This window comes from Phyllopteryx taeniolatus, chromosome 17 (genome assembly GCF_024500385.1).
Source record: "Phyllopteryx taeniolatus isolate TA_2022b chromosome 17, UOR_Ptae_1.2, whole genome shotgun sequence".
NCBI lineage: Eukaryota > Metazoa > Chordata > Actinopteri > Syngnathiformes > Syngnathidae > Phyllopteryx > Phyllopteryx taeniolatus.
Genome location: NC_084518.1, coordinates 5471753 through 5498556, shown reverse-complemented (window position 1 = coordinate 5498556; position 26804 = coordinate 5471753). Strand labels below are relative to the sequence as shown.

The window sequence follows — 26804 nt, the reverse complement described above, 5'->3', positions numbered from 1 at the left end:
ACTGTACTTTTTCCACCAGTTTTACAACCAGTTACTACAATAGCATCACCCAGGCAGATGCATCAATCTTTTGGATAACACCATCTTTCCGTCAACAGTTCAGTTTTGCTGCGACAGAGGCAATAACAGAACAAAGGCAGGCAACATAGCTTCTGGCAGACTGGTTTGACAGTACAGTTGCTCTTCACTTTATGCACAAACTTGTGTTAGGAGTTCCTGGATGCTCCTGTCATCTTCACAGGAGCAAGTGAAGCAATACCTGTATTCATATTTAGTCAAAGTGTTTCGTTCACTAAAACCTGTTAAATACTGCCAGCGGCTGAGACAGAGTTCTATCAAACCAATTGGGGCAAAAAAAAAGAAGTAGAGCCAGAATCAAACCTTTAACAGAAAAAAAAACCCTTCTCCGTCATCCATACGGCTCTTGGCAATCATCTCCAACTATCATCGCACTAAAAACCCTTGCTAAGACTGGACAAAATTGCAGAAGTCTTTTGAGAAATGTAATTCTGCTTACTTAAGTCCTGGAACCGGAAGTGAGTACACTGGTGTATTTTGGCTGCCACCTCTCCCTGCAAAATTTGTCTTTTTAGTTTTAAGTGCAGTACTTTCGCCAGAATTTATTCTAGCTCCCTTAGTTAGCCATCGGGGCTGCCGTCCACCTCCAGCATTGGCTTCTTTCTTGCCTCTGTTTTTCCACTGCCCCGAACATCCGTGCATATCCTCAGGCTCGGCTACCAAACTCCTCCTTCTGTGAAGATCATCTCAGTGGCGAGCTCTGATAAGGGGGCGGTTTCTGATAAGTGCAATATGCGTAGCCACCCAGGGCAGCGCTACAACCCACCCGTGGTTACGTTGACAATTTCTGAGCATCACATAGGGCGCCTAGTTTTGGACAGTAATTTCTCCAGCGGCAATGCATCAGCACCACCTCGTTTTTGAAAATTTCAATTCAGATGAAATTTTCTGTGGTTCTGACAAAGATGAAAAAGTTCCATGAGTTCGGCGTCCAAAATCACACATTCGTAGGATTTCGACACGATGGAAAGGTGATGATCTACTATTATATTGTTTTATGTGAAATTTGATATAAATCTGACAATCAGTTTGCTCTCGGCATGGTCCGGAATAAGATGGCTCAAGCGGACGCCACGATTGAAAAATCTGAAAACATCACATTTTAATCTCAACTAATAAATATATAGACATTTTTCTACCAAACTGTCATGGTTTCGGTCACACATTTCCTATTGATTTACATTGATTTTTGGACAAGTCAATCTGAGCCGTTTTGGGATGTAAAATGTGGCATAAAATCCTTAATCTTTATCTAATTCTTACAAAAGATGTCTCACTGTTTTGATATACATGTGGTTTTAATTTTTTTGTAACATACCTCATATATATTTCGATAAGCTATTTCAGTGTTCAGACTTCAAAGTACCACTGTATTGTACTGATAATCAGTTGTATATTTAGTTTGATTCCTCGTTGTGTGGTTTTCATCACACATTTACTTTTTTTGCATCAACCTTCTGTGGTGGTTTCACAAAAAAAAAAAAAAGCAAAACTCACACTTATGGAGTTAACCTTTTCATGCTCATTGAGATTAAGTCCAATAAGATTTTCTGCTGTATAAAACACACGATGGCCGTTCAAAGTCAAAGTTTTCATCACACTTGTGCAGCTAATGATTCCAGAAAATTTAATTGAACTCCAAATTGTACCATAAAGTGGGGTTTTGATTGTATTTCAGCAAGTCCTGTATGAAGTCCTGCCTTCATCTCAGAGTAAATATAATTGGCCAATCTGTCCAGTTGATTTACTGTTACGCTATTGCCAAATTGATTCATTCCATGCCTTTGCTTCAGAAATATGCAATGACTTTATATTTGTAGTTCTAGATTTCCTAAGACAAAAGTTTGTCAATGTAGAATCAATATTATGGTGGATGCATTTCTCTATTTACTGACCAAAAATATTCCTGATATTAATAGGGACCTACATTGGTTGCTTCCTGCACAACACCAGCGAGCGAGCCCTTGGAGGAATTATGCTTTATGACCTGCGGAAAATGACCAGCTCTCTGTGTCAAGACACCTGCTCAGAAAGGTAATGCTTTTTTCACGCAGCCCCAATGAGGGGACTACAGAAGCCCTGCTGTTTGAGTAAATGCTTTAGCTCTCAGTCTCCTTCATGAAAGCCTCCTGTGTGTTGAGCCAGAGGAGAGCCAGGTGGCCAGATGACAGTAAAAGATGAGGCGGGCTGAAAGAAGTAAATATAAGGGCGGATCTGTTGTGAAAGTAAGAAAGAAGGGGGGGGGGGGGGGGGGGGGGCGTGCATGCTTAATTTGATGACATCAGTGGCTGGTGGCTGGAGGAGCTACACTTCACAGAAAAATCCAAGATGTGAAGAAGCAGGTGGATTTCTTCAAAGAAAAATCAAGGAATTATTCCTTGTAATACCTTAATACCTGAGGTGAATTCAGATTTACTGCTCACTTCTCAAACACCCAACCAAATCTCCTTCACATAGCCCCTTGGCCCCTCACTCATCCCCAATCCACACGGATGGAAATCCTACTCGTTAACCGAGTGGGCCAATTACTGCAACTAGCAAAAACTAAAAAGTCAAGGCAATTTACGAGGAAGCGTCAAAAGCAAGTATGGAAAGGTCATTTTTGATGAGGTCTGTCTTTTTCTAAGAACAGAGGATAAAGATGAAGGCGCTGAGAAGGAGTTACTATGTTATAGCTCGAAAAATAATTTGCTCGATGAGCATAGAAGGATGTGGTATAAATATAACATCATGTACTGTAGATTTCAAGCAAGGAGGTTTGACGAAAACGATAGATTGAAATTATAACAAATGTCCTGTGCGATGTGCTTAGCCTGAGGCCAATAGCTGGATGTTATTGACTGACCTTGCTTTAGGCAATAATTGGCAATAATTATGTGTTGCACGTGTCTGTGTGTGTGTGTGTGTGTGTGTGCATGAGTCTGTGTGTGTGTGTTGTTAGTGGGTACCAGTTTGCAGGGTTGGAGTATGGCGCTGATTGTCACTGTGGGAACAGGATCAGTAGCCCACAGGTTGCCGAGGAGGATTGTAATCTGGCGTGCCGGGGAGAGAGGGGGTCTCCTTGTGGCGGCGTGGGACGTCTCTCCATTTACAAGGTGCAGGAGCAGAAGCCTGGTCACCGAAAACGTGAGTCAAGTCTTCCTCCGTGAAGATGAAGTGAAGTTTATTTTTATTCGGAGCACAAACTGAACAAATGCAAGTACGAAAATATAGCGTAAGATCTAAGGTCAGAAAAAAAATCCCCAAAATTTAGCTAGTGGAAATAAATATAACACATTCCAGGGTCACCAACATCAAGTTTTTTTGGAACTTCAAGTGTAGAATACCAACCACAACATGTGACATGTTACCTTCCAGTCTGCATGTACAGTAATCCCTGGTTGTCCGCCAGTCCTTTATTGTCCTCTGCTTGGGGGAATGGTCTCCTGTAGTTGGTCAATGAGTGTAATCCTCTCCAAACTCCCCCAGAGTTGTTAGGGGCAAACTGTTTTTTCAGCTGCACAGGCAACAAATCGCTTATGTGTCCTTCAGCGTGGTATAGCAATGCTTTATAATGTTGTTTTCCCTAGTGGGACAGTCAATGTGCTGCTTTTCTTTAGGAAGTTTGTGAATATAATGGAGGAAAACTCGTGTGGTGAATAGAATGGCGTTCAGTTCAAAAACTGTGTCTCCAAGACTAGGCTGCAGTGTGTGTTAAGCACCGTGACATCAGTACACCATTTTTCGTTGATGTAGAAGCATAATCTGCCAAATTTTGTTTTTCCCGAGAGCGTTGTGTCACGGTCCGCTCGGTGGAGTTGGAAGCCGGGCAGTTGTATCATTCTGTCAGCGATGTCTTCACTCAGCCAAGTTTCAATAAAGCAGAGGGATGTCAGAATGCAAAGTCTTTGTTAGTCTCTGTGAGGAGAAGAAGCTCACCTGTTTTGTCGAGGAAAGGGCGCAGATTGTCAAGATGAATCGACGGAAGCAGAGTTAGAAAAACTGTGACTCACAAAAAGGAATGTGAGGGTAAAGATTCAAGATCCCAGGATCCTTACAGATTGGTGTGGAAAAAACACACACACCGTCACACAGTAGGCCTACTCGACACACTAGTTCGCCTTCATTTGATCAGGAATGTTTCTATCTGGATGCGCTCTAACCCTGTACAAATTATTTCAACGTCAAATTGCTGACATAGCAAGTCGACTCCCGCAACAGCCTCTCAATTCACTTGTTTCCTCAGGCCACCATTAATTCCTTGAAAAATATTTTCCATCCCTTTTTATCCTTCTGCTGTGCCCATTGAGGATGCATGCAAACATGCCTCGGGTGTTTTTCTCAGCTTTGAAAGTAATTCGCATCGATTCCCACCTGGCTGTTTTCAGCTCTCCACCATCATGGTCTTAAATACAGTGATTCCCTGCAATTGTGTGTTTGCTGAAATGTTTATATGATAATGCCAATGTTTTAGCATGTCATAAGTGCGCCAGTGTAGCCACAAATTCAGTTCAGGTGCATTTCTTTTTTTTTTCCACCACCAAAACAAAACAATATGGCAGTCAATATGTACTTGGCCCCTTTTGGTTGTTTATACTTTCACCAGCAACTACAGATTTAAGTACAAAAATAGATCTCTGACAATGACAGTCATACCTAAGCATTAGTTTAAAAGGCAAGGCTTTCTGATACAATATTAAAACTCATTTAAGTGTTTGGTGAGTGTAGTTCTTTGAAATGTTGCTGTTTCTGTTTCATATAATTATTTATTGTAAGTCAATTATAAAAAGTCAGAGAAGTCAAAGAAAAAGAAGGTCATCCAAAGTCAGAAATACTTATTTTGAAAGCCAATTTAAAATAATGAGATGGAAAAATGTTAACCAATTAATTTCTTTCCTGAAAGCTATTAATCATTTTTGTGATTTTGTTTTGTTTTGTTTCTTCCTTTCACCACAGTCAGGAATGCTCACCGGCGAGGCTGCTTCAAATTGGTGAACAACACGATCAACACCTTCCCTATTCATTCATTTCAGACCAATCTAACAACACAGTCCTGCATCGAGACTTGCACAGACAAGGTTTGAATTTATTTCTCTTTATTTGGAGACTTAGCAGTTGTAGTGAGCCCTATATTACCGATGGCAGACTTGGGCAAAGTATGCCCTACGGCCCACATCCGCATTCCAAAAGTCAACAGACTCTGCTGGCAATCACTCCACAGTATTCGTCATGTTTTGTGCTTCATAATGCCCCACACATTTTCAATGGGAGACAGGTCTCGACTGCTGACAGGCCACAAGTAGTGCTTGCACTAAACAGGGATGGCGCTTAAAAAGACACTACTTCGATGGCAGCATATGTTGCTCCGAAACCTGTATGTACCTTTCCACATTAATGGTGCCTTCACAGATGTGCCATGGGCACAAGATGCCTTCACAGATGCTGGCTTTTGACCTTTGCACTGATGGTAGTTTTCCTCTTTTGCCCGGAGTGCATGACGTCCATGATTTCCAAAAACAATTTGAAATGTGGACTCGTCAGACCACAGCACATTTTTCCACTTTGCACCAGCCTATCTTGGATAAGCTCAGGCTCAGACAAGCTGGCGGCGTTTTTCTGTGTCGTTGATAAAAGCCTTTTGCTTTGCATGGTAGAGTTTTACTTTGCATTTGTAGATGACGCGACAAACTTGGTTGACTGACAATGGTTTTCTCAAGTGTTCCTGAGCCCACGTGGCAATATCCTGCACAATGATGCCGGTTTTAAATGCACTGCCACCTGAGGGATCAAAGGTCATGGGCATTCAATGGTGGTTTTCTGCCTTATCAATATGTGTAGAGATTTCTCCAGATTTTCATTATTTGATGATGTTATGGAACATGGATGATCCATCCATCCATCCATCCATTTTCTACCGCTTATCCGAGATCGGGTCGTGGGGGCAGTAGCTTTAGCAGGGACGCCCAGACTTCACTCCCCCAGCCACTTCATCCATCTCTTCCGGGGGGATCCCGAGTCGTTCCCAGGCCAGCCGAAGGACGTAGTTTCTCCAGCGTGTCCTGGGTTGATCATCAAATTCAAAATAAGAGAATATTGGGTGGGGGGGTAAAAACAATAACATTCATCAGTTTGAACATTAAATATCTTGTCTTTGTAGTGTATTCAATTGAATGTCAGTTCAAAAGGATTTGCATATAATTGTGCTCCGTTCTTATTTATGTTTTATACAATTTCCCAATTTAATTGAAACACCTTTGGTATAAATTACAGCGGAGACTGAGAGCCAGGCATCAGTGTGTAATGTCACAAATGCGCTTCTGGAAGAATGGCAAAAAATGACCATGTGAAAAGCCTTCCCAGAAGAGTTGTAGAGTTATACAGCGTAGTTGTAAATTGTGGATCAACGTCATATTAAACCTTATAGATTAAGAATAGGGCGTTACTTAAAGGTCAGAGGACAAAGATGTCAAACATTTTCTTGATAACTCTAGAACCGCTTTACAAACCACATCTGCCATTTCAAAGTGATGATATAGCAGTTACACAGCAGTTAAATCGATAAATATGACTCAGAATGCGCTTTCTGCTTTTTGCGTCCAGCGCCTTCTGGTCGGCTCGGCTCGATCCGGCGCTGTGATGTAACACGTGCCAAACAGCCTGTTCATTCGGCGTCGTGTGCTATTGTTCCATGCTGTTTCAAATCACATTTTTTTGCCTTAATTTTCACTGACCACACCCAAGTCTGATTACCTCCAAACCTGTTCATTCAAGAAATCTCTGAAGTAGAACCTGTTTGACAAAATGAAGTCAGCCAAAAGATCTCAAAAAGAAGAAATTCAAGAACTGATGAAAATACAGTTGCTTCGAAAGGGTATTAGTATTCCAGCGAATGACAGTGAAACCCATTATCCTCAAATGGAGAAAATACGGAACAGTGGTAAACCTTCCCAAAAGATGCTGGCCTACAGAAATTACCCCAAGAGTAGAGCGGACAACAGCTAAAGAAGTGCAGGCCTCCCTTGCCGCAGTTAAGGTCAGTGTTCATGACTCAACAATAGGGAAGAGACTGGGCACAATTGAGTTCCAAGTTCGACTGACGAGACGAAAATGGAACTTTCTGGAAGCTGTGTGTGTCCATGCATCTGGCGTAAATGTAACAAAGCATTTTAGAAAAATAACATCATACCAACAGTCAAACATGGTGGTAGTGTGATGGTCCGTGGCTGCTTGCTGTGATTGATGGAACCATGAATTCTGCTCTTTCCAAGAAAATCCTGAAGGAGAATATTTGGCCATCAGTTTGTGACCTCACACTTGGTTTCTGCAACAGTCCAAAACACACCAGCAAGTCAACTTCTGAATGGCTTAAAAAAAGGTTTTCAGTGGCCTAGTTAAAGTCTGAATCCGATTAAAATGCTGTGGCATGCCCTTAAAAAGGCCGTTCATGCTCGAACACCCCCCAGCGTTGATGAATTAAAACAATTCTGCAAGGAAGAGTGGGTCAAAATATCACCGCAGAGATGTGAAAGACTTATTGCCAGTGATAAAAAACGCTTGATTTCACCCCTGGGACTTTTCCGCTGGGTGTGGGGCCACTCACTTATTGCGACAAATAACTCATGAATATGCAAATTGCTTGTGAATCCCCTCACTCATACTCTCGTCCTATAGACTTTTATAATTTACATAGTCACTCCCACCACACTTCAGTTGTACAGCCGGGTACGCGACCCTTGTCGTGCATGCTTCTTCTCCTGTCCTTGTCCTGTCCTTCCCTCACGGGGTGTAGCACTACAGCCCCACACAACACTCATATCTAACGTTTCATTGTTCTAGATATGTAATGATTTATTTTCTCATCTTGTTTACAATTAGTGCTCCGTCTTTTGTCTTCGTCTGTTACTCCCCTATAGAAAGTTTGTACTGTTCGACTGAACGACTCTGATTCTCAATAAATATCAATTGTAATACTGAGGAACCACAGCGGCAGCTTAAAAATTGTGAAACAGTAAAACTGTTCCGCATAAAAGGGAAACAGATCCTTCATTCTGCTTGACCTAACAACCAAACAGGACAAAAAAAAAATTCTGCAAAAAAAAGCGGGCCAAAATATCTCCATAAAGATGTGGAAGACTTATTGCCAGTTATAAAAAAACGCTTGATTTCAGTTGTTGCTGCTCAGGGTGGCCCAACCATGTGTTAGGTTTAGGAAACATTGCTTTTTCACGTGGGGCCAGGTAGCTTTGAATATTTTTTTCCCCTTAATAAATAAAATCAACATTTAAAAACCCCATTTTATGTTTACTGAGGTTTTCTAGTTACATTTGTTTGATGAGCTAAAACATTAAAAGTGGTGAAACAATGCAAAATTTGTGAATTTGAGAAGGGTCCGATTCTTTTTCATGGCAATGTATACTATATTCTACATAAAAGCAGCATCTGATTGAAACAGCGACAGCGATGCCGCTTGGTCTGGAGTTTGGGGTCACAGTGCCATCGGGCGAGAGCATGTCCGTTACACACTTCAGTGATTTATTATAAATACAGTAAATTAATAATGAGCACAATTGAGGTTAGCATGTTAGCGTTGCCCTCGACAACTGTTCCGGTTCTAACATGGCCCCTTTAGAAGATGAACTGCCGAAACCTGGCCTATAAAGAGTCACGTCCAAGACCACATAGAAACATCTTCTGGGATTTTTGCATTGGATCAGCCTTTGTTCCTCTAATGATAATCCTGCTCCAGGCAGCTTTGTCTCCTCTCCCCCAAAAATGACTGGTATAAAATATTACTGGCGACAGTGTGGAGCACAACCGTGTCGGCAGAATTATGCAAAAATGTTCCAGAAGTTGTCCATGTCGTGTTCACCTTGATTCTTAGACAGCACATCTCCAGCAAGGTGCCAACACTGGCATATATATCCTGATTTCCGTGCAATCGGAAGGCTCGCTGCTCATATTTGCCACTTTGGCAGACCATTCTGCGCCAAGCTCTGTGTTCATTTCACAGCGGTGTGTGTCCTTGGAGATACTCCTGGCGGAGTGAAAATTTGGTGACAGAAAGTTACAAAACTTAGGCCTGCTCAGACCACTTTTAAATCCTGGCACAAGTTAGACCACTGCTGTCGTCTAATGCGGTTTTGATGACTTTGATCGGGCCACAGTCGGACAAATACTGAGCTCCACTGACATATTTAAGTCGCCAGCGGTAATCGTTAGCTCATTCTGTATTTAATAAGGGTACCCGCTCACATTGTCTTTTGCCACACCGGCCAAGAGCAGTGACAATGCGCCACTCAAGAACAGATTGCTGCGATTACGCATCGTCCTCATCAACACTGCTGGCCAAATTTAAATGGAATGAGGGTACCTGCTATGAAGTTGGCTACACTACCACAGTGGCCCAGCTCACCCACCCTCAGATCCACCAGAATGCACTTGTCTACGAAATTACCACCCAATTCTTACCCACCTCTGGAGCACTGCTGTGCTTTCCGCCGCACAGGATTTACAGCGTTCATGAAAATGGGATCCTAAGTGTTATCAATGTGCAGGAACGTGTGAGGAAACATAAAGGAGGCGTTCCACCTCTGTGGTTCCCGTGACGAACGTGTAAATAAATCTGAGAAGTCATGAAATGAACATGAACATTTGTGCATTTGATCTGTAGGAGCTCCCGCTTGCTGTGTTCAAGAAGCCCCATTGTTTCTGTACTTGGACATCCTCCCTCTTCAGTCTGGACCAGCAGTCTGCTAGACATCAATGTGCGGAAACCACTGGTCTGAACAGCATCAGTAACTCCACACATACAACACCCACTGAGCAGGACTACTATCAGGTCTATCACACACCTGTACTTGGTGAGATATTTATTATACATGTAATATAAACCTGTGTCAATTTTGTATATCACACTGTATAGTTTGTTATCCATGAAAGCGTATTGCTGCCACACCAGAAAAAAAAATAAAAAAGGTTCAGTATCACATTATAACGTGAAACTTATCACGTTATAATGTGAAAAAGTTGGTTTCCTGGTGGACTCCTCAACTGTTGTTGCGACCCTGTGGTCACTCACATCCTTCCAAGGTGGAGTTAGCGACACAGGCAGACATAGAGAAGGTGTCTATCTATAGTTGCATATACAGTAGCTAGCAACTTTGAGATATACGACACAAAAAGGACTCCACCAGTGACCTGAACTGGAAGAAATTGGTTTGTTTAGGTTTGCCGAATGCGGAAGTCAAATTTATTAAGTTTTTATCACATTATAACGTTTATTACTTATCACGTCACACTATAACGTGAAAGTTATCACATTATAATGTGAAACGTATCACTTTATAATTGATACGTATCACGTTAAAATGTGAGACTGAAGCGTTTTTATTTTTTCTAGTGTGGCAGCAATACGCTTCCGTAGTTATCTATATATTTATGTTCGCTTTTATTTTGCTTTGTTTTACTCTGCTGTCAGAACAGAGTTGCAAATGAGAATGTGTTCTCAATTGCCTTGCCTGGGTAAATAAAGGTTACATACATAAATAGAAATAAGGCTCTGGTTTGAAATTAAGGCCAAGCCTGAGTCAGGCTTTATCAAAAAAATAGGTCTACACTCAAGTATGTAAAGGGAGTCTTCCCTGGAGGAGAGTCCTTAGGGACATGATGGAGCAACCTGTCAATAGTGAATTACAATAATCCAGCCAAGAGGCCACTTTTTTTTTTTTTCAGTATTAGCTTTACCTTAATTTACACTCACACGCCACAACATTCATTCAACACTATTTTCTAAATTATTTAATTATTATATGGCTGTAGTTTGCTGAGCTATAAAGTCACATGGAACTATACTGATATGTTTTTCTTTTTAATGTTGCAATCACCTTGTTTACCAAAATGACAAGGGAACGATTTTAGAAACGCATTTAGTGTAATGGAGTGCAATTGGATCCTACTGCAAACTACAACCACTATAATACAGTTACTGCTAAAATCATTTCAGTAATCTATTTTCATTCAATGTAACACAACCCCATTAGCCCTAAGTACATGTTTCTTGCAATGCATTTTTTTTAACATTCAAATTACAGCAAATTAAGAGAAGACTGAAATAATTTGAGTACCATCATAAAACAGGGTGACGTTTGGAACAAACCAAATATAAAATGTAAAAGCATTTAAATGCACATGGTTTAGCAAAGTATACTGTATGTCAGGGTTCTCATTGAGATTGTTTGAACTGTTTTGTGTGATGTAGAAGCAGTTTGATTTAGGTTCTTTTCTGATTACGTTTTGAAGAATATGAAGAATATAATAAAGCCTAAGATTTTTGCTGCCTGAACCTCACCTCCTTGTGTGCATTTGGATCCACCATCTTGTAACAGTATATACAGTGCCGCTGGTAGGGGGCAGTAATTGATGCCCCCCAAATGAAAATAATTTTGTCTGAATGAAGCTCCTCAACCGACTTCACCAATGCAATACTGTTATTGATTTGGCCTGAGCACAAAAAGAGCAAATAGGTGAGTTTCCAACAAACAACAGGATAGGTTCCTCCAAAATGTCAGCAAACAGCCAAATTCACGAATGCCCATTTACTATTATGCAGGGGTTCACTGTAGTTGGAACATGAATCATTTGAGGAATGGGGAAGTTAGAAAATGGAATAGGCCTGATGGACTAAAAGAGATGAGACTGAATTTGAGATTGGTTGCACCTTTAAAAGCTCCCATTTCTCTTGGAGTTTTTCGTACACTGAACTTTGTCAGTGACAGTATTTTATTATTGTTGTGAGTTTCTGGTTACATATTACTTTGGTGTTGCCTCAAATGAATCCACTCATCACTCTGTCCACATCCCGACAAACAAAAAACTGCTCTTCCAGACTCCAGGTGCAAGGAGAGGATGTTTCTACCACAGAGATCCAGCTCTCTCGTGGCTCTCTCCAGTTTTCCTGGTGCCGGCAACACTTGGGTCCGACACCTGATCGAGCTCATGACAGGCTACTACACTGGCAGCTTCTATTTTGATGGCACCTTGTACAGCAGAGGTGGGAATAGCATCCTTTCCTCCGATGACCGTTGAGAGACACATTGCCTTGCATCTGAAATTGTGTTTGTTTACTTCTCCCAGGTTTCAAAGGAGAGAAGGACTTCTGGAGGAGCGGTCGCAACATTTGTGTAAAGACTCATGAGAGCGGAAAGAAAGAGATTGAGATGTTCGACTCCGCCATCCTGCTGATTCGGAACCCTTATCGGTCCCTAATGGCTGAATTCAACCGCAAGTGTGCTGGACATTTAGGACATGCATCAGATGCCCAATGGAATAGCAAAGGTAACACACTCTAATCTATGTACCCATACTGTCTACTGGTTCTAGTACTGCTTGGGTACTGTGATATCATGTCTTAATCTGATGCAAACAAATTATTACACCACAGAATACTTAATATCACATTCCCTCATTCATTACTCACATGAGTATTAAATCCTATACACGGTTGGTTGACAGGCTCAACTGTTGACTACAGTGTTTCCCAACCTTTATTGAGCCAAGGCACATATTTTAGATCTGAAAAATCTACCGAACAAAAATGTCACAAAACATATTGTACAAGTACTCAAATAAGTCTCAATTTACTCACAAATTGACTTACTAGTTGTGTGCCATAATTTATTCTGTTGTATGATAGGAATTATGGACCTTCAGCCATCTAGTGAAAGAGCATTTACGATGTGGGTGTGTTGGTTGAATGCGTGAAACAAAGCCTAGCAGAAAAATGGATGCTACTTTGTCTGGCAACTTTCTTATGCCTACACATCCCTATATTTTTCATCCGTCAAAATATATCATCTTAAAGCCTCCGGTGACTGGAATATATCCTACCGGTGTCCTGTCGTCGTAGTGTGTAAAGCTCCGTAACATTTTAGCCATGACCAAAAAAATTAAGGAAAAAAATGGTGAAAAACAGTTGTTAAACTGTTAAAATTATCCATCCATCCATTCTCAACAACACCTATCCTGTTCAGGGTCACGGGGCGCTTGGAGCCTATCCCAGCTGACTTCGGGTGAAAGGCGGACTACACCCTGAAGTGGTCGCCAGTCAGCCGCAGGGCACATATAGACACGGATAACCATTCGCACTCATATTCACACCGTCACTGAGTGGGAACTGATCACATGCTGCCCAAACCAGAGTCAGGCGAGTGTACCGCTACACCATCAGTGACAAGTTTAACATTATATCTCCACAATTCAGTACAACATAGTTCTTAGTCCTTGCACGTTTTCAGCAATTATCATTTCCTACTCCTCACTATACAGTAGACCACCACTATTGGCAAGGGTAGATACCAAGCCCGACCCCCTAAAAAATTAGAAAAAAAACCAAAAACGTAAATAAGCAGGGCATCCGGTAAAAAAAAAAAAAAAAAAAAAGAAAGAAAAAAAAGAAAAAAATGCAAATAAGTGTGGATTGGGCAAAAAAAAAACAAATGCGAATAAGCGGTTTCCATGAATAACAGGATAGGTTCTTCAAAGAATTCAGCAAATAGGTAAATATGCAGGGGTCCACTGTATAGTTTTTTTTTTACAGTATATCCTGAAGTATATAGTACCCTCAATACTCAGATGCACCGTTAATTACATAATTCCTGTCACATAACCTACCGGATCAACGTCAGTTAGTTTACCTTCCATAATAAATATTGGACAAATCAAGACATTATAACAAACTTGTGTTTGTTTTAAACTGAGTTTATTTTACAAAATTACTACAAACAAATCACTTTGATATAGCAATCCCTGATGATGAGTTCATCTACTTATATTAAAGATATTTTCGTGCCACAACTCATGAATTTCAACCAAAATCAAACAATACCCCAGAAACTGAAAATCATCAGAATCCAGAATCAGAATCATCTTTATTTGCCAAGTGTGTCAAAAACACACGATGAATTTGTCTCCGGTAGTTGGAGTTGCTCTAGTACGACGACTGACAGTCAATTGACAGAGGATACTGTCGAGACATAAAAACATACAAATACAGTCGCTGAGCAATAAAAGGTTACCAGTGATGTGGTCACGTAAATTATTGATTTATTCTATTTTTTTTTTTTTTTTTGACAATTGTGCAAAATGATGCTGAGTCCTCTAGCAATTAGAGCATTTTGAAATGACTAATAGAACAATAGCCTGGTGCAGTGACCATTGTGCAAATGGTGCAGAGAGTTCAAGAAATTGATGCTGTTTAAAGTGACTAGTAGTTCGATAATCTGGGACAATGTCAATTGTGCAAATGGTGCAGATGGTTCTCAAGCACGAGTGGCTAGTATTGGTCAACAACAGTATTGCAGGGTGGCAAGACTACTACAGTGAGTGCTCGAGTAATGTATAATTGGTCCGACAGAGATGTGACTACATTCTCAAGACAAAATTGACCGCATGTTACAATAGAATTGTAAGTTAACTATTTAAGCAGTTAATGGCAAGAGGGAAGAAGCAATTGGAATGTCTGCTAGTTTTAGTTTGCATTGTTCGATAGCACCTACCTGAGGGAAGGAGCTGGAAGAGCCAGTGAACAGGATGTGGAGGGTCCAAGAGGATTTTCCATGCTCATGTCTTAGTCTGGCCAACAATTTCTTGAGCAGCTTTGATTATCCGTTGCATTCAGAGTTTGTCCTTTTTTGTGGCAGCACCAAACCAGACTGTGATGGATGAACACAGGACTGATTCGATGACTGCTCTGTAGAACTGCCTCAACAGCTCCACTAGCAGGCCGTGCTTCCTTGAGAAGCCGCAGGGAGCATATCCTATGTTGGGCCTTTTTGAGGACGAAGTTAACGTTGGTCTCCCACTTCAGGTCCTGAGAAACTGTAATTCCCAGAAACTTGCAGGTCTCGACGGTTGACACGGGGCAGCGTTAGGGGCAGCTGTGGCAAAGGATGCCTCCTGAAGTCCACGATCATCTCTACAATCTTGTTCAACTCCAGGTTGTGTCGGCCGCACCACAGCGCCAGCCGCTCCACTTTCTGACGATATGCAGGCTTGTCAGCATCTTTGATGAGTCCGATGACTGTGATGTCGTCTGCAAACTTCAGGCGTTTGACAGCTGGGTGCATTAAGTTGCAGTCCGTGTAGAGAGAGAAGGGCAGCGGCGAGAGGACACTTCCTTGTGGCGCCCTGGTGCTGGTGTTGCATGTGGATGAGGTGGTGTCCCACAGCCTCACCTGCTGTGTCCTGCCCATCAGGAAGCTGTAAATGCACTGGCAGATGGCAGGCGAGACGCTGAGCTGGAGAAGCTTGAAGGACAGGAGTTCGGGGATGATGGTGTTGAACGCATAGCTGAAGTCCACAAACAGGATCCTCGTGTAGGTCCCCGCGCCATCGAGGTGTTCTTGGATGTAGTGCAGTCCCGTGTTGACTGCATCATCCGCGGACCTGTTTGCTCGGTAGGCAAACTGCAGGGGGTAAAGTAGGGGGTCTGTGACGCTCTTGAGGTGGTCAAGCACAATGCGTTCAAAGGATTTCAAGACCACAGATGTCAAGGCGACAGGCCTGTAGTCATTCAAACCCGAAATTGGAGGTTTCTTGGGGACTGGGATGATGGTGGAGCGTTTGAAACAGGATGGTACTTGACACAGTTCCAGAGATCTATTGAAGATCTGTGTGAAGACTGGAGCGAGCTGGTCCGCGCAGACATTGAGGCAGGATGGGGACACAAGGTCTGGGCCTACCGCTTTGTTGATTTTTTGTAGTTTGAAGATGCATCTCCGCTCTTGTTTGTGGATGGTCAACGCAGAAGCGGGAGTCAAGAGGTGTGATGGTGATTTTTTTCTATATCGGCACAATGCACCATTGGACATATTTGATTTTCTTGTGACCATTGTTGTTCATTACTTCTACAACCTCTCCATTGTGGGATTGTGGGAAGACAAAAGCAGATAACCTACTGTACACACTGAAACAGCACTATAAAATGCTGAACGAGCTACAGGGCCGAATGGTGGATTTTAGTGGAAGAAGCAAGAGATTTCATGCATTGTAGTTGCAAGCTGAAGCTAATTGGCCTTGGCTCATTTTCTGTGAAGAACATAGAGGCCAAATTATTCTCTGCTTGGAGGGCCTTGCAATTGATTTTGGAAGAGAGTAGCTTTTGATGGTGATAATGCAGACATGGAAAACCGCCGGCCCACAAGCTGCTTGCTGCCAAACATGTGGCCTGTGAGTCTGGGGATTCTGCTTGAATCACGTCCAACTTGTGCATCAACTGTGTCAGCAAACCGGTTTTGCCCTTAGCGGGGCACTGGTTCACAGTTGCAGCTCAGGGTGCGTACCCTCTGGTGGCTTTCCCCAACTACTGTGCCTGTCGGATTCATCTGCTGGGCATCAGTTGGGGGCATCTGAGCTCCACAATGAAGGGTTTGAGTCTCCCCAAGAATTGCTAACCCAAAAAAGATTTCATTCTAAAAATAACATTAACAACATTGTAAAATTGCAGTAGTTGCAAGAATGACACAGGAGCCTCAGGTGAGTTTGGCGTTAAGTGTCCACATATATATATATATATATATAGGCAGACTAAGCACTGCCGCAAATAGCGAAAATCAGAGCGTAATAACCCCACACCCACACACACACAATGTAGTCTAATTGCCTCAAGTTGACACAAAATGACAAAGCACTTAAAATGGAGAAGAGGGGCATTCATTACAGGGGATTAACTGTCATTTCAGCATTGGGGGGTCAGAAATGAGATGGGGCTCAAGTAGTGTTGTCAGTCGCAAACGACTTGTGAAGAAGAAGGAAGGGCACCGCTGCCCAAGAGAACTATCCCCAAATCAGCTGCTCACACTGTACCATACTTTAACTCTTTTAAGTTCATCCAGTGAACAGTGGGTGGGTCGTGGAAAAAAAAACAGCACTAACATTTACACATACCGGCAACAAATGGTAGGGAATACATGCAAATTGTAACAGCAAAGTACAAATTACATTACAGGGGCTATTAGTAGCTACACTGGGAGAGAAGAAAAAACATACAGTTCAGTTACACTTTGACTGTACACGAGGTGCATTCAAGAATTGTCAACAAAACACCATCAATGAATTAAACTAGGAATGTTCAATACCACTTTTTTTCAGACCAATACCATTACGAGTATTCAATCTTGAGTACTCACCGATCCCGGGTACCAATACAATAGTATTTTTGATACATAAATTTACAATTAACACAATGGCAGATAAGTGTGAACAAAAACCTTTCGTTCTGATATACATGATGGTTCGCCGATGTGTCAAGCTTCCACAATGTAGCGCCAACTACTGGCAAGGAGGTGTTACTCCATGTCAGATTTGATTGGCTTAATTATCTGTAGCTGGTATCAGCAACCTTTACGAGTACCCAATACCTTGAAATACACCCTGATACCAATACCCTGTATCGGTACTTGCTAGGGATGTAACGATATCTACATCTCACGGTTCGTTTTTATCACGGTATTAATCTCACGGTAATTATTGCAATATTGCAGGAAGGTTCACGGTACAGGTGGGGAGAAGAGAGCTTTTAGTAGTTTCTGTGCATTTTCCCACAGGTTTTTGTGAAAAAGACAGTTTCAAATCATCTATTTCTGTACACTTCTGTCCCCATCCATCCAATTTTTACATTCTTACACTGTACTTCCAAAACAGCATTATTGCTGTACCAATAATATATGTTTGCAATAACAAAACTGTTCATTTAGGAATTGTCTGTTCAATAATTGAACAGCATTTATTGTCATTTTTTTTATTTGTAACGTTAGAAATGGTATACTGCCTACTAACAGTGATTTCTTTGCTGGAGTCCAAAATTTACAGTGAAGTCATAAACGCTGGAGCACTCTTGGCATGGGAATCTTTAGTTTCTTTTCCTCCGCTTAGTGATATTGTAGGATGGTTTATGTTTCTGAGCAGCCTCTGTAATATGTTTTCATTTGAAATGTAGACATTTCATTTAAAGAGAGGGAAGTATTTAAGTAAGATTTATTTTGGCGTCGATATCTGTATTTGTACAGAGTGGACCTATTTTATTATTTCATTTTTGGGACTACTGTATCGGCAGCAGAATGTTGTAACGAGGACTTGGAATCGTTATTCTCTCTCCGTGTGATGTTCTTTCACCCACAACTTTCGACTTGAGTTAACACTCACTCGTACACCAATAAAGAATGCTATTGTTACAATATGCTAAAATAATTCGGCGCCACCGCCGGCCAGGATGTGGGCACACGTAGCGAAGGTCCAGTAGCAGCCGATCCCGACCCGTGAGTCAGCGTTTGCTGGGATAGAGGCCAACGCGAATGACATGGCGCCTCTCGCCCAATCGATTGCGACGCAACGCTAAGACCAGTGTAGAGGCTACGCTGTAGCCTTGGGAGGGACACGAGGCACTGAGTTGTTGCTTTTTTTTTGTTTTTGTTTTTTAACCTGTCCTGTTCAGTTGCAGGGCCTAGCAGAACGGTGCATCCGTATGCCTTTTGTGCTGGAAACGTTTTGCTGTGCAACAGGGGTGTTTGAAATACTCACTCTGCTTATTTTTTTTTATTATTCTGATGTTTATTTGAAGTTGCAGCCAGGCAGAAAAGGGACAGAAAGAGGGAAGAGTGGACAAGGGGAATAGGCGTGCGAACCACAGCAGAACAATAGTAAGACAGTCTACATATTTGAACACAAGTAATGTTACAACAGTCGAATTGTGTTGTTATTAGTGGGGGGGGTGGGGGGGGGCGGCACCTGTTGAAGACATGCAATAACTAACCAAGAGAACAAGATGAGAGAGGACAGAAAAGGGCAGGACAGAACAGGACCTGGGAAATGAGCAAGGCAGTGCTATTGACGAGTAGTGCGGTGGGATTCTTTTTTGGTGTCAAAACACCTGTAAGAAACTGTGAGTTGGTATGTTAGTATAACCTGTGTTGCTATCAGTGGTCCCAGCAAAAGCAATTAAAGCCGATAGCGTGTCTTTCGATCATAAGAGTGAATGAACACCATATCACATGCATGTTAGCAACTGGTGTACGGAGCTGCTGACCCGGCACATTTAGGAAGGGTGGGTCCGACCCCCTCCACCCGCAAGAAGGGGCCAATCCAGCAAGCCCGTCCAGCGGGGGACCCAACCAGGGGGAAGACACCCACTCCCCAAGACTCAGGGCGGTCCCCAGCTGAACTGAAGCGCCCTGACCAGTACCAACAGGAGGGGCAATCCGGACAATCTGTGCACAGGCAAATCTGTGACTATGCAGGGTTTCACTAAATGGTGTTTATTAATGTCAATCTGGCGGCACTGTGGGCGACTGGTTAGCACATCAGCCTCACAGCTCTGAGGACCACGGTTCAAATCCCAGCCTCGGCTGTTTGGAGTTTGCATGTTCTCCCCATGCCTTTGTGGGTTTTCTCCGTATACTCCAGTTTCCTCCCACATCCCAAAAACATGCATGGTAGGTTAATTGAGGACTCTAAATTGCCCGTAGGTGTGAATGTGAGTGCGAGTGGTTGTTTGTTCACATCTGCTCTGCGATTGGCTGGCGACCAGTTCTGGGTGTATCCCGCCTCCTGCCCGAAGAAAGCTGGGATAGGCTTTCTCGGTACAAAAAATGGATGGATGGATAATGTCAGTCTTCCATGCCATTTCTTTTTTTTTCCCAGTGAGTTTGCTATGATTTGAACTTTCTGTTTTTTCACATTTGTGTTATTTGTTTTATTTCAACTGAATGGCAGTATTTTGGTATGTTGCAAAGAGTCTTGGAGTGTGGGAGTGACTTGGAGCTTTTTACAATTTGACGCGTGCTGATATCAGCATGACAGTGACACAAAGGGCACTGGGCAATTAGTCTCTGGTGTTAAACTTCACGTTGGTTGCAGCTTGCTGCGTTCCGGCTCTTTTCCACTTATGATACGACTAAATAAAGCATTGTCATTGAAAATAAGATGTCCATTTCACGTGCCACTAAAATATCACACACAAAGACAAATAGCCAAAAGCGAGCAAAGATGTTATGTTAGACTTTTTAATTTTAAAAAAGTATTAAAAAGGGCAGCACAGTGACTCACAGCTGGTTCATTTTAGAAAATGAATGGATGGATTAATAATTTCTAAGACATACCATAGTTTGCTTTTCCATCCATCCATTTTCTGTATCGCTTTATCCTCACTAGGGTCGCGAGCGTGCTGGAGCCTATCCTAGCTATCTTCGGGCGAGAGACAGGGTACACCCTGAACTGGTGGCCAGCCAATCGCAGGGCACATAGAAACAAACAATCATTTGAACCCTGGTCTTCAGAACTGTGAGGCATTTGTGATAACCAGTTGAGCACCGTGCCGCCAGTTTGCTTTTCATTTTAAAAAAAATTAAAAAAAAAGTGTCATGACTATCCTGTGGCTATGGTAATATGATGCAATAAAAGAAACTCATTGTCTTTCACATGAAATTCATCGACAGGCCGCATAGTGCAACATGGTTGTATTGCATTGCGGGGCTTGTAGGGATCCATAGCAATGAGCCTGCCCCCTGCTCGGTGTGGGTATTGAGCACTAGCTGTTTGCTTAATAACTGCGGGGCGACAGGGGCAGTGGATCTGCAGCTGTAAGCCTCCCCACAACCCCAGTGGGAAAAAGGGTGGTGGGAAGCCCTATTACCTTGGGATATGTTTTGTTATTTGTTTCAGAAGATATATCAATGTTTGGGCAAAAGACAATTTCAAACGCAGATTGCATTAAAAAATATGTTGAAAAAAAAAAAGGAAAATGTAAAATTGCACAATGTCCTTGTAAAGTGAAAGAGCAAATGTAATAAAGTGCCGCTTTGTGTCAGGAAGTACAACCCCAATACCAATGAAGTTGGGACGTTGTGTTAAACATAAATAAAAACAATACAATGATTTGCAAATCATGTTCAACCTATATTTCATTGACTACACTACAAAGACAATATATTTAATGTTCAAACTGATAAACTTGATTGTTTTTAACAAATAATCATTAACTTAGAATTTTATGGCTGCAACATGTTGCAAAAAAGCTGGGACAGGTGGCAAAAAAAGACTGAGAAAGTTGAGGAATGCTCATCAAACACCTGTTTGGAACATCCCACAGGTGAACAGGCTAATTGGGAACAGGTGGGTGCCATGATTGGGTAGAAAAGAAGCTTCCCTGAATTGCTCAGTCATTCACAAGCAAAGATGGGATGAGTTTCACCCCTTTGAGAACAAGTATGTGAGAAAATAGTCGGAACAGGTTAAGGACAATGTTCCTCAACGTACAATTGCAAGGAATTTAGGGAGTTCATCATCTACTGTCCATAATATCATCAAAAGGTTCAGAGAATCTGGAGAAATCACTGCATGTAAGCGGCAAGGCTGAACCAACATTGAATGCCCGTGACCTTTCTCTCCCTCAGGCGCCACTGCATCAAAAACCGACATCAATGTGTAAAGGATATCACCGCATGGGCTCAGGAAGGCTTCAGAAAACTAATGTCAGTAAATACAGTTCGGCGCTACATCCATAAGTGCAACTTGAAACTCTACTATGCAAAGCAAAAGCCTTTTATCAACAACACCCAGAAACGCCGCCGTCTTCTCTGGGCCCGAGCTCATCTAAGATGGACTGATGCAAAGTGGAAAAGTGTTCTGTGGTCTGACGAGTCCACATTTCAAATTGTTTTTGTAAATTGTGGACGTCGTGTCCTCCGGGCCAAAGAGGAAAAGAACCATCCGGACTGTTATGGACGCAAAGTTCAAAAGCCAGCATCTGTGATGGTATGGGGCTGTGTTAGTGCCAACGGCATGGGTAACTTACACATCTGTGAAGGCACCATTAATGCTGAAAGGTACATACAGGTTTTGGAGAAACATATGCTGCCATCCAAGCAGCGTCTTTTTCACGGACGCCCCTGCTTATTTCAGCAAGACAATGCCAAACCACATTCTGCACGTGTTACAACAGCGTGGCTTGGTAGTAAAAGAGTGCGAGTACTAGACTGGCCTGCCTGCAGTCCAGACCTGTCTCCCATTTAAAATGTGTGGCGCATTATGAAGCGTAAAATACGACAACGGAGACCCCAGACTGTTGAACAGCTGAAGCTGTACATCGAGCAAAAATGGGAAAGAATTCCACCTACAAAGCTTCAACAATTAGTGTCCTCAGTTCCCAAACGTTTATTGAATGTTGTTCAAACAAAAGGTGATGTAACACAGTGGTAAACGTGACCCTGTCCCAGCTTTTTTGGAACGTGTTGCAGCCATAAAATTCCAAGTTAATGATTATTTGCTAAAAACAATCAAGTTTATCAGTTTGAACATTAAATATCTTGTCTTTGTCGTGTATTCAATTAAATACAGGTCGAACATGATTTGCAAATCATTGTATTCTGTTTTTATTTATGTTTAACACAAGGTCCCAACTTCATTGGAATTGGGGTTGTACAAAGGAATATTGCACGTTGCTGCCCTACTGCATATCACCAAAAGTACTACTTGTTATAGATATTAAATAAAGTGCTTTAGTTTTACAAAAGTACAAAAGAATATTGCACATTACCCTATTAAAAAGCAGTATAAGAAGCTACTAGTTGTAAATAAAAAAGTCTATACTGCATCTTAAAGTGCTTGAGAAATTGCACATGGCCCTGTTGCACACTGCCTTGTTACATCAAGTATACATAAGTAATTACACATTGTCACAGATATGGTTGGTCCTTATCCACACTTTCAGATGCTTCTTAAATGTTATGTAGCTGGGTGATTCTCTGACTGGGAGTGATAGACTGTTCCAGAATTTACAGGCCACCTATTTTTCTGTTTGATGAAGTCTTAGATTGGTGATGGTGTGAGTCCTTGTAAAAGCAAGCAAACTTGAATATTTTAATGTTTTCAAAAGGGACCAGGTTTTACTTTGAAAGGATTTTGCAATACTAATAATAATTTTTTGTGAGATTTTCCAAAGCTTTTTTGAATAAGGACTCCAAAGGTTTAATATTTGTTGCTCCAGTAAAACAGCCAGCTAGTACTACACAGTAGTCAATTTGTGAGAGAATCACTGAATACAGAAAGGCCGCCTTGTTTGAAATTAAAGTTAAATTTTAAAGTATTGGATTTTTTAGATGACTCTTAAAAGACAGAGCAGAATCCAAAACAACAATTTGTAGCATTTCTCCTGCAAGAAAGATTTTAGAGACATATATTTGCTGTTCTTTTAGAATATTATACGTATTGTTTTCTTAGTATTCAGTAGCAGAGAGTTACTTGACAAACAGGACTGTATTTGAGTTGCTGGTAGTGTGAGGATCTTAGCAGCTTCAGTGTATAAATTACGGTGTCATCCGCAAACATTTGAATATTAATGGAGCAAACGTTCGGTAGTTCATTAATATACAGTACAAAGAGAATAAAATTGGTCCAAGGGCGTAAGCTTGTTGAACACCAGCAGAACACTCCAATAACAAGGATTTTATGCCACTGACCTGCACACAACACCTTTTAATTGGAAAGATATGATTTCATTCAAATGATTGCTTGTGTGGAACAGTTGGTTGTGTAAAATGTAATGGTTAACAGAATAAAAAGCCCTTTTCCAAATCTAGAAATACAACTCCAAACAGCTATTTTGATCTAAAAAGCACTTCTTTTTTTGGGATGGAGTTGATTAAATAATAGTTCATCAGCAACCATCTTTGCATTGTTCTCTAGTTGATTATTAACTTTAATTTCAAGGTTGTTCTTATAATGTGTAGACTTTCTGGCACTTAATTTGTGTATGTTTTGCCATATAGTTTTGTTATTCTCCCCGGCATTCGTAATCATAGTCATTGATTGAGCTTTTGCCTTTCTTAATGTTAGGTTGTGTGCAGGCGGGACATTCTGTGTACAAACAGACTACTGAGCTATTTGTATGTGATGCATTTAATCCACTTAGTTCCTTAGCCTGTTAGAGCATATTTAGTCATTTGCTCTGTTATGCAAATGTAATAGTTGTTCCCCAAAATTTTTAACTCATTGAAACACTTTAAAAACACTTTTTGGGCCCTATGGTGGTTTATTTAACAGTTACACTCAAACTATTTTGTAATTGTTTATTGAGTGTGACAATTAGATAAGCCATTATGCGTATGTGTATAAAATGAGTCCCGGACAAAGCACCCGTATACAATGTCTTTTGTTTTACACAACATACCAAAGATGACACTATCCGATGTTTACTCTTTGTGTTTACATATATCAATTCATATTTGAATAGAGATAAATGATATGCATGTATTTAACTTTTCTCCGAAGACACCAGACAAAGATTTTTTTGGTTTCTTTCAGAAAGTTTGGGTTCAAAGCATAATGTCATCACCCCGTTGTGATGCTGGTCATCATGGCATATACAGGAATTCTGCTAACCTGTTTTTCAGGTTTGGTCACTTGACGTTCCACATATAGCGGATGACTTTGAGTTGTTAATAAAATTTGCATTGTGGAATATCCCTTTCTGTCTGTTGAACCCATTATAGACAATTACGAAATGCTTCAGATGAGCATGTCGATTCCGGAAAACAAATGGGCGAGTTTTTTTGTTGTTGTTTTTTTTGTATGGAAACAAAGTGCGAAAACCTGGACAAAATTTAGATGAATTCATCTCTATGTAACAATGAATGCAATGAAAGTGGCTCCGAATATACTGTACATCGTATGTCCAAGTTCCTAACAGTCCTCTGTTATGCTGTTTTACTGCAGAATGGCCAGAATTCGTCTCCAGCTACGCCCCCTGGTGGTCATCCCATGCATTGAGTTGGCTGAAGTTTGGACGTCGCCTGCACGTGGTACATTATGAGGAGCTACAAAGGGCTCTCCTCCCTCAGCTCAGGCTCATCACAGCTTTCCTGAATGTCACCGCGACCGAGGAGAGACTGATCTGTGCGCAGAGCAACCAGGATGGCTACTTTAAAAGGCCAGGGGCCCAGCAGCCGTCCTTTGACCCATTTACACCTCACATGAGGCAAATGATTGATACCTTCATTCATAACGTCGACACGGCACTACAGAGCAGGAATTTTAGTGGACTTCCAAGAGAATATCTACCCAGATGATGCCATGGAAAATCATCCATCTAGTCAACAAGAGAGCAAAACACACACACTGGCCAATGTAAGTGGACCAACTGCTTCTTTGTCAGGCCAGATGCACTTTGAATGGAACCATACAGGAGATTAGAGCAGAAAACAAATCATTGTGCCATCGTACGGTGACCATAGAAGCCTCCAGGCTGGACGTACTTCTCTGTAAACAACAAATACGATGAATACTAAAAGAGGATTTGACAAGATGTGTAGCAGCAGAAGTCGGATCTTTGAGCAAAGTGTCTGACTGCACAGCACATGACAGTGCAAATTATAGGTGGACATTTTTTTTTTCCTCAACTTCTCTACAATAATGTTTTTCTTTTAGTCTACGCCCATATTCATTTCCTGTTGTGCTAACACAGACGATAGCAAGAAAAGGCAGATTATACAGATTTGCAAATCTGATGGATAAAAGCCTCAATGTTATTACATGCTGCAGACTCTTAATCCAATGACTGTACTGAACTCCTGCTGTATATTGCCTCTTTTCATTAAATACATTGACATTACGTTGTAAGAGATGTTGAAATTGTTGCAGTTCAGTAAAATATGTTTTCTTGGGTAAAGTTAAAGTGCTCTGAACATTTCTAAGATACCTGATTTTTCTATACAGCCAGTATGTTCGTGTAAATAAACATTCAGGCAGTTTTCATGAGCACAGATGTAAGATCCTTGCTCCTTTATTAACGTTACAATAATCCCTTTCACAGGAGTTACGGTCCAAACACTGCTGTGAAAAGCGAAAATCAATGAATGTGCGAGCCTTTCTTTTCCTAGTAATTCAGCTTTTTCCTCACATGAGTCATTTCTCAAATGCAAAGGTCACACATCAGGAGACGCAAGAAGGTGAACAAGGTGCTGCTGGTGACTCTGATTGACAAGGTAGTTCTGTATATAAGGGGCACCATGGCATCCGTCAATCCAGTCGTTATAGCCTCATTCAAGTTGCAGGTGAGTTGGAGCCTATTCCAGATGACTTGGGCAAGAGGTGGAGAACACTTTGGACTGGTCCAGCCAATCACAGGACACATATAGACAAACAACCAATCACACTTACATTCACAGCTACAACCAATTTAGTCTTCAATGCATCTAAGAAAGAAGTTTTTTTGAACGGGAGAGCTCCCAGAGCATACCCAATCTCAGAATTGCAAGGCGGGTGTGCTAACCACTAGCTCACCATGCCGCCCCAAAATTGTTAACCAACAAAGAGGCAAATGAGAGGCAGGCAAAAGAAGCTAACTAACACGAGTAAAAATCCTTGACACAATAGCACTTTGTTTTCAATCATTTTTGCTGGTGTAAACACCAGAGATCCGATTGTGATGATTGCAAAGCAATATTGCATCAATATGAAGCTGTTGTTTTAACGTATAATTGTGTATCGCATATATGCAGATGCTTATGAACAGGGGCGTTTCTAGACCCCATGGGGGGCCCCAGTCAAGAAGGACCATCTGCCCCGCCCACCCCCTGCAAAAAAATTACAAATAAATAAATAAGTAAAAAAGATGTATTTTATTACATAATTGACTTATAAAATAAATGACAAAAAAACAACAATGAAACCCCTAAAGGGAGAATTTGTAGTCAAAAAAC

The 26804-nt window shown here is 41.5% G+C and overlaps 1 protein-coding gene and 1 long non-coding RNA gene across 3 annotated transcripts in view; one reads left to right on the top strand and one right to left on the bottom strand.

Annotated features, from left to right (window-relative positions):
• wscd1b (WSC domain containing 1b) overlaps positions 1 to 25860 on the top strand; it is a 42487-nt gene extending 16627 nt beyond the window's left edge. Inside the window, exons 3-9 of one of the 2 annotated variants that reach the window (XM_061752421.1) lie at positions 1998 to 2112; positions 3020 to 3204; positions 5014 to 5048; positions 9728 to 9917; positions 11942 to 12106; positions 12190 to 12390; positions 24820 to 25860. In XM_061752421.1, coding sequence (XP_061608405.1) covers positions 1998 to 2112; positions 3020 to 3204; positions 5014 to 5048; positions 9728 to 9917; positions 11942 to 12106; positions 12190 to 12390; positions 24820 to 25172 — 1244 coding nt within the window. In that variant the 3' untranslated portion in view covers positions 25173 to 25860. Of the gene's footprint in view, positions 1 to 1997; positions 2113 to 3019; positions 3205 to 5013; positions 5136 to 9727; positions 9918 to 11941; positions 12107 to 12189; positions 12391 to 24819 lie in introns of both variants that reach the window. The other variant, XM_061752420.1, reaches the window with a different exon arrangement.
• Positions 6001 to 14643, bottom strand: LOC133467494 (uncharacterized). The gene is made up of 3 exons (XR_009785233.1): positions 14610 to 14643; positions 7244 to 7378; positions 6001 to 6116 (listed from the first exon to the last, which is right to left on the bottom strand). It is a non-coding gene; the product is annotated as an uncharacterized LOC133467494 (long non-coding RNA).
• Positions 25861 to 26804: the final 944 nt, after the last annotated feature.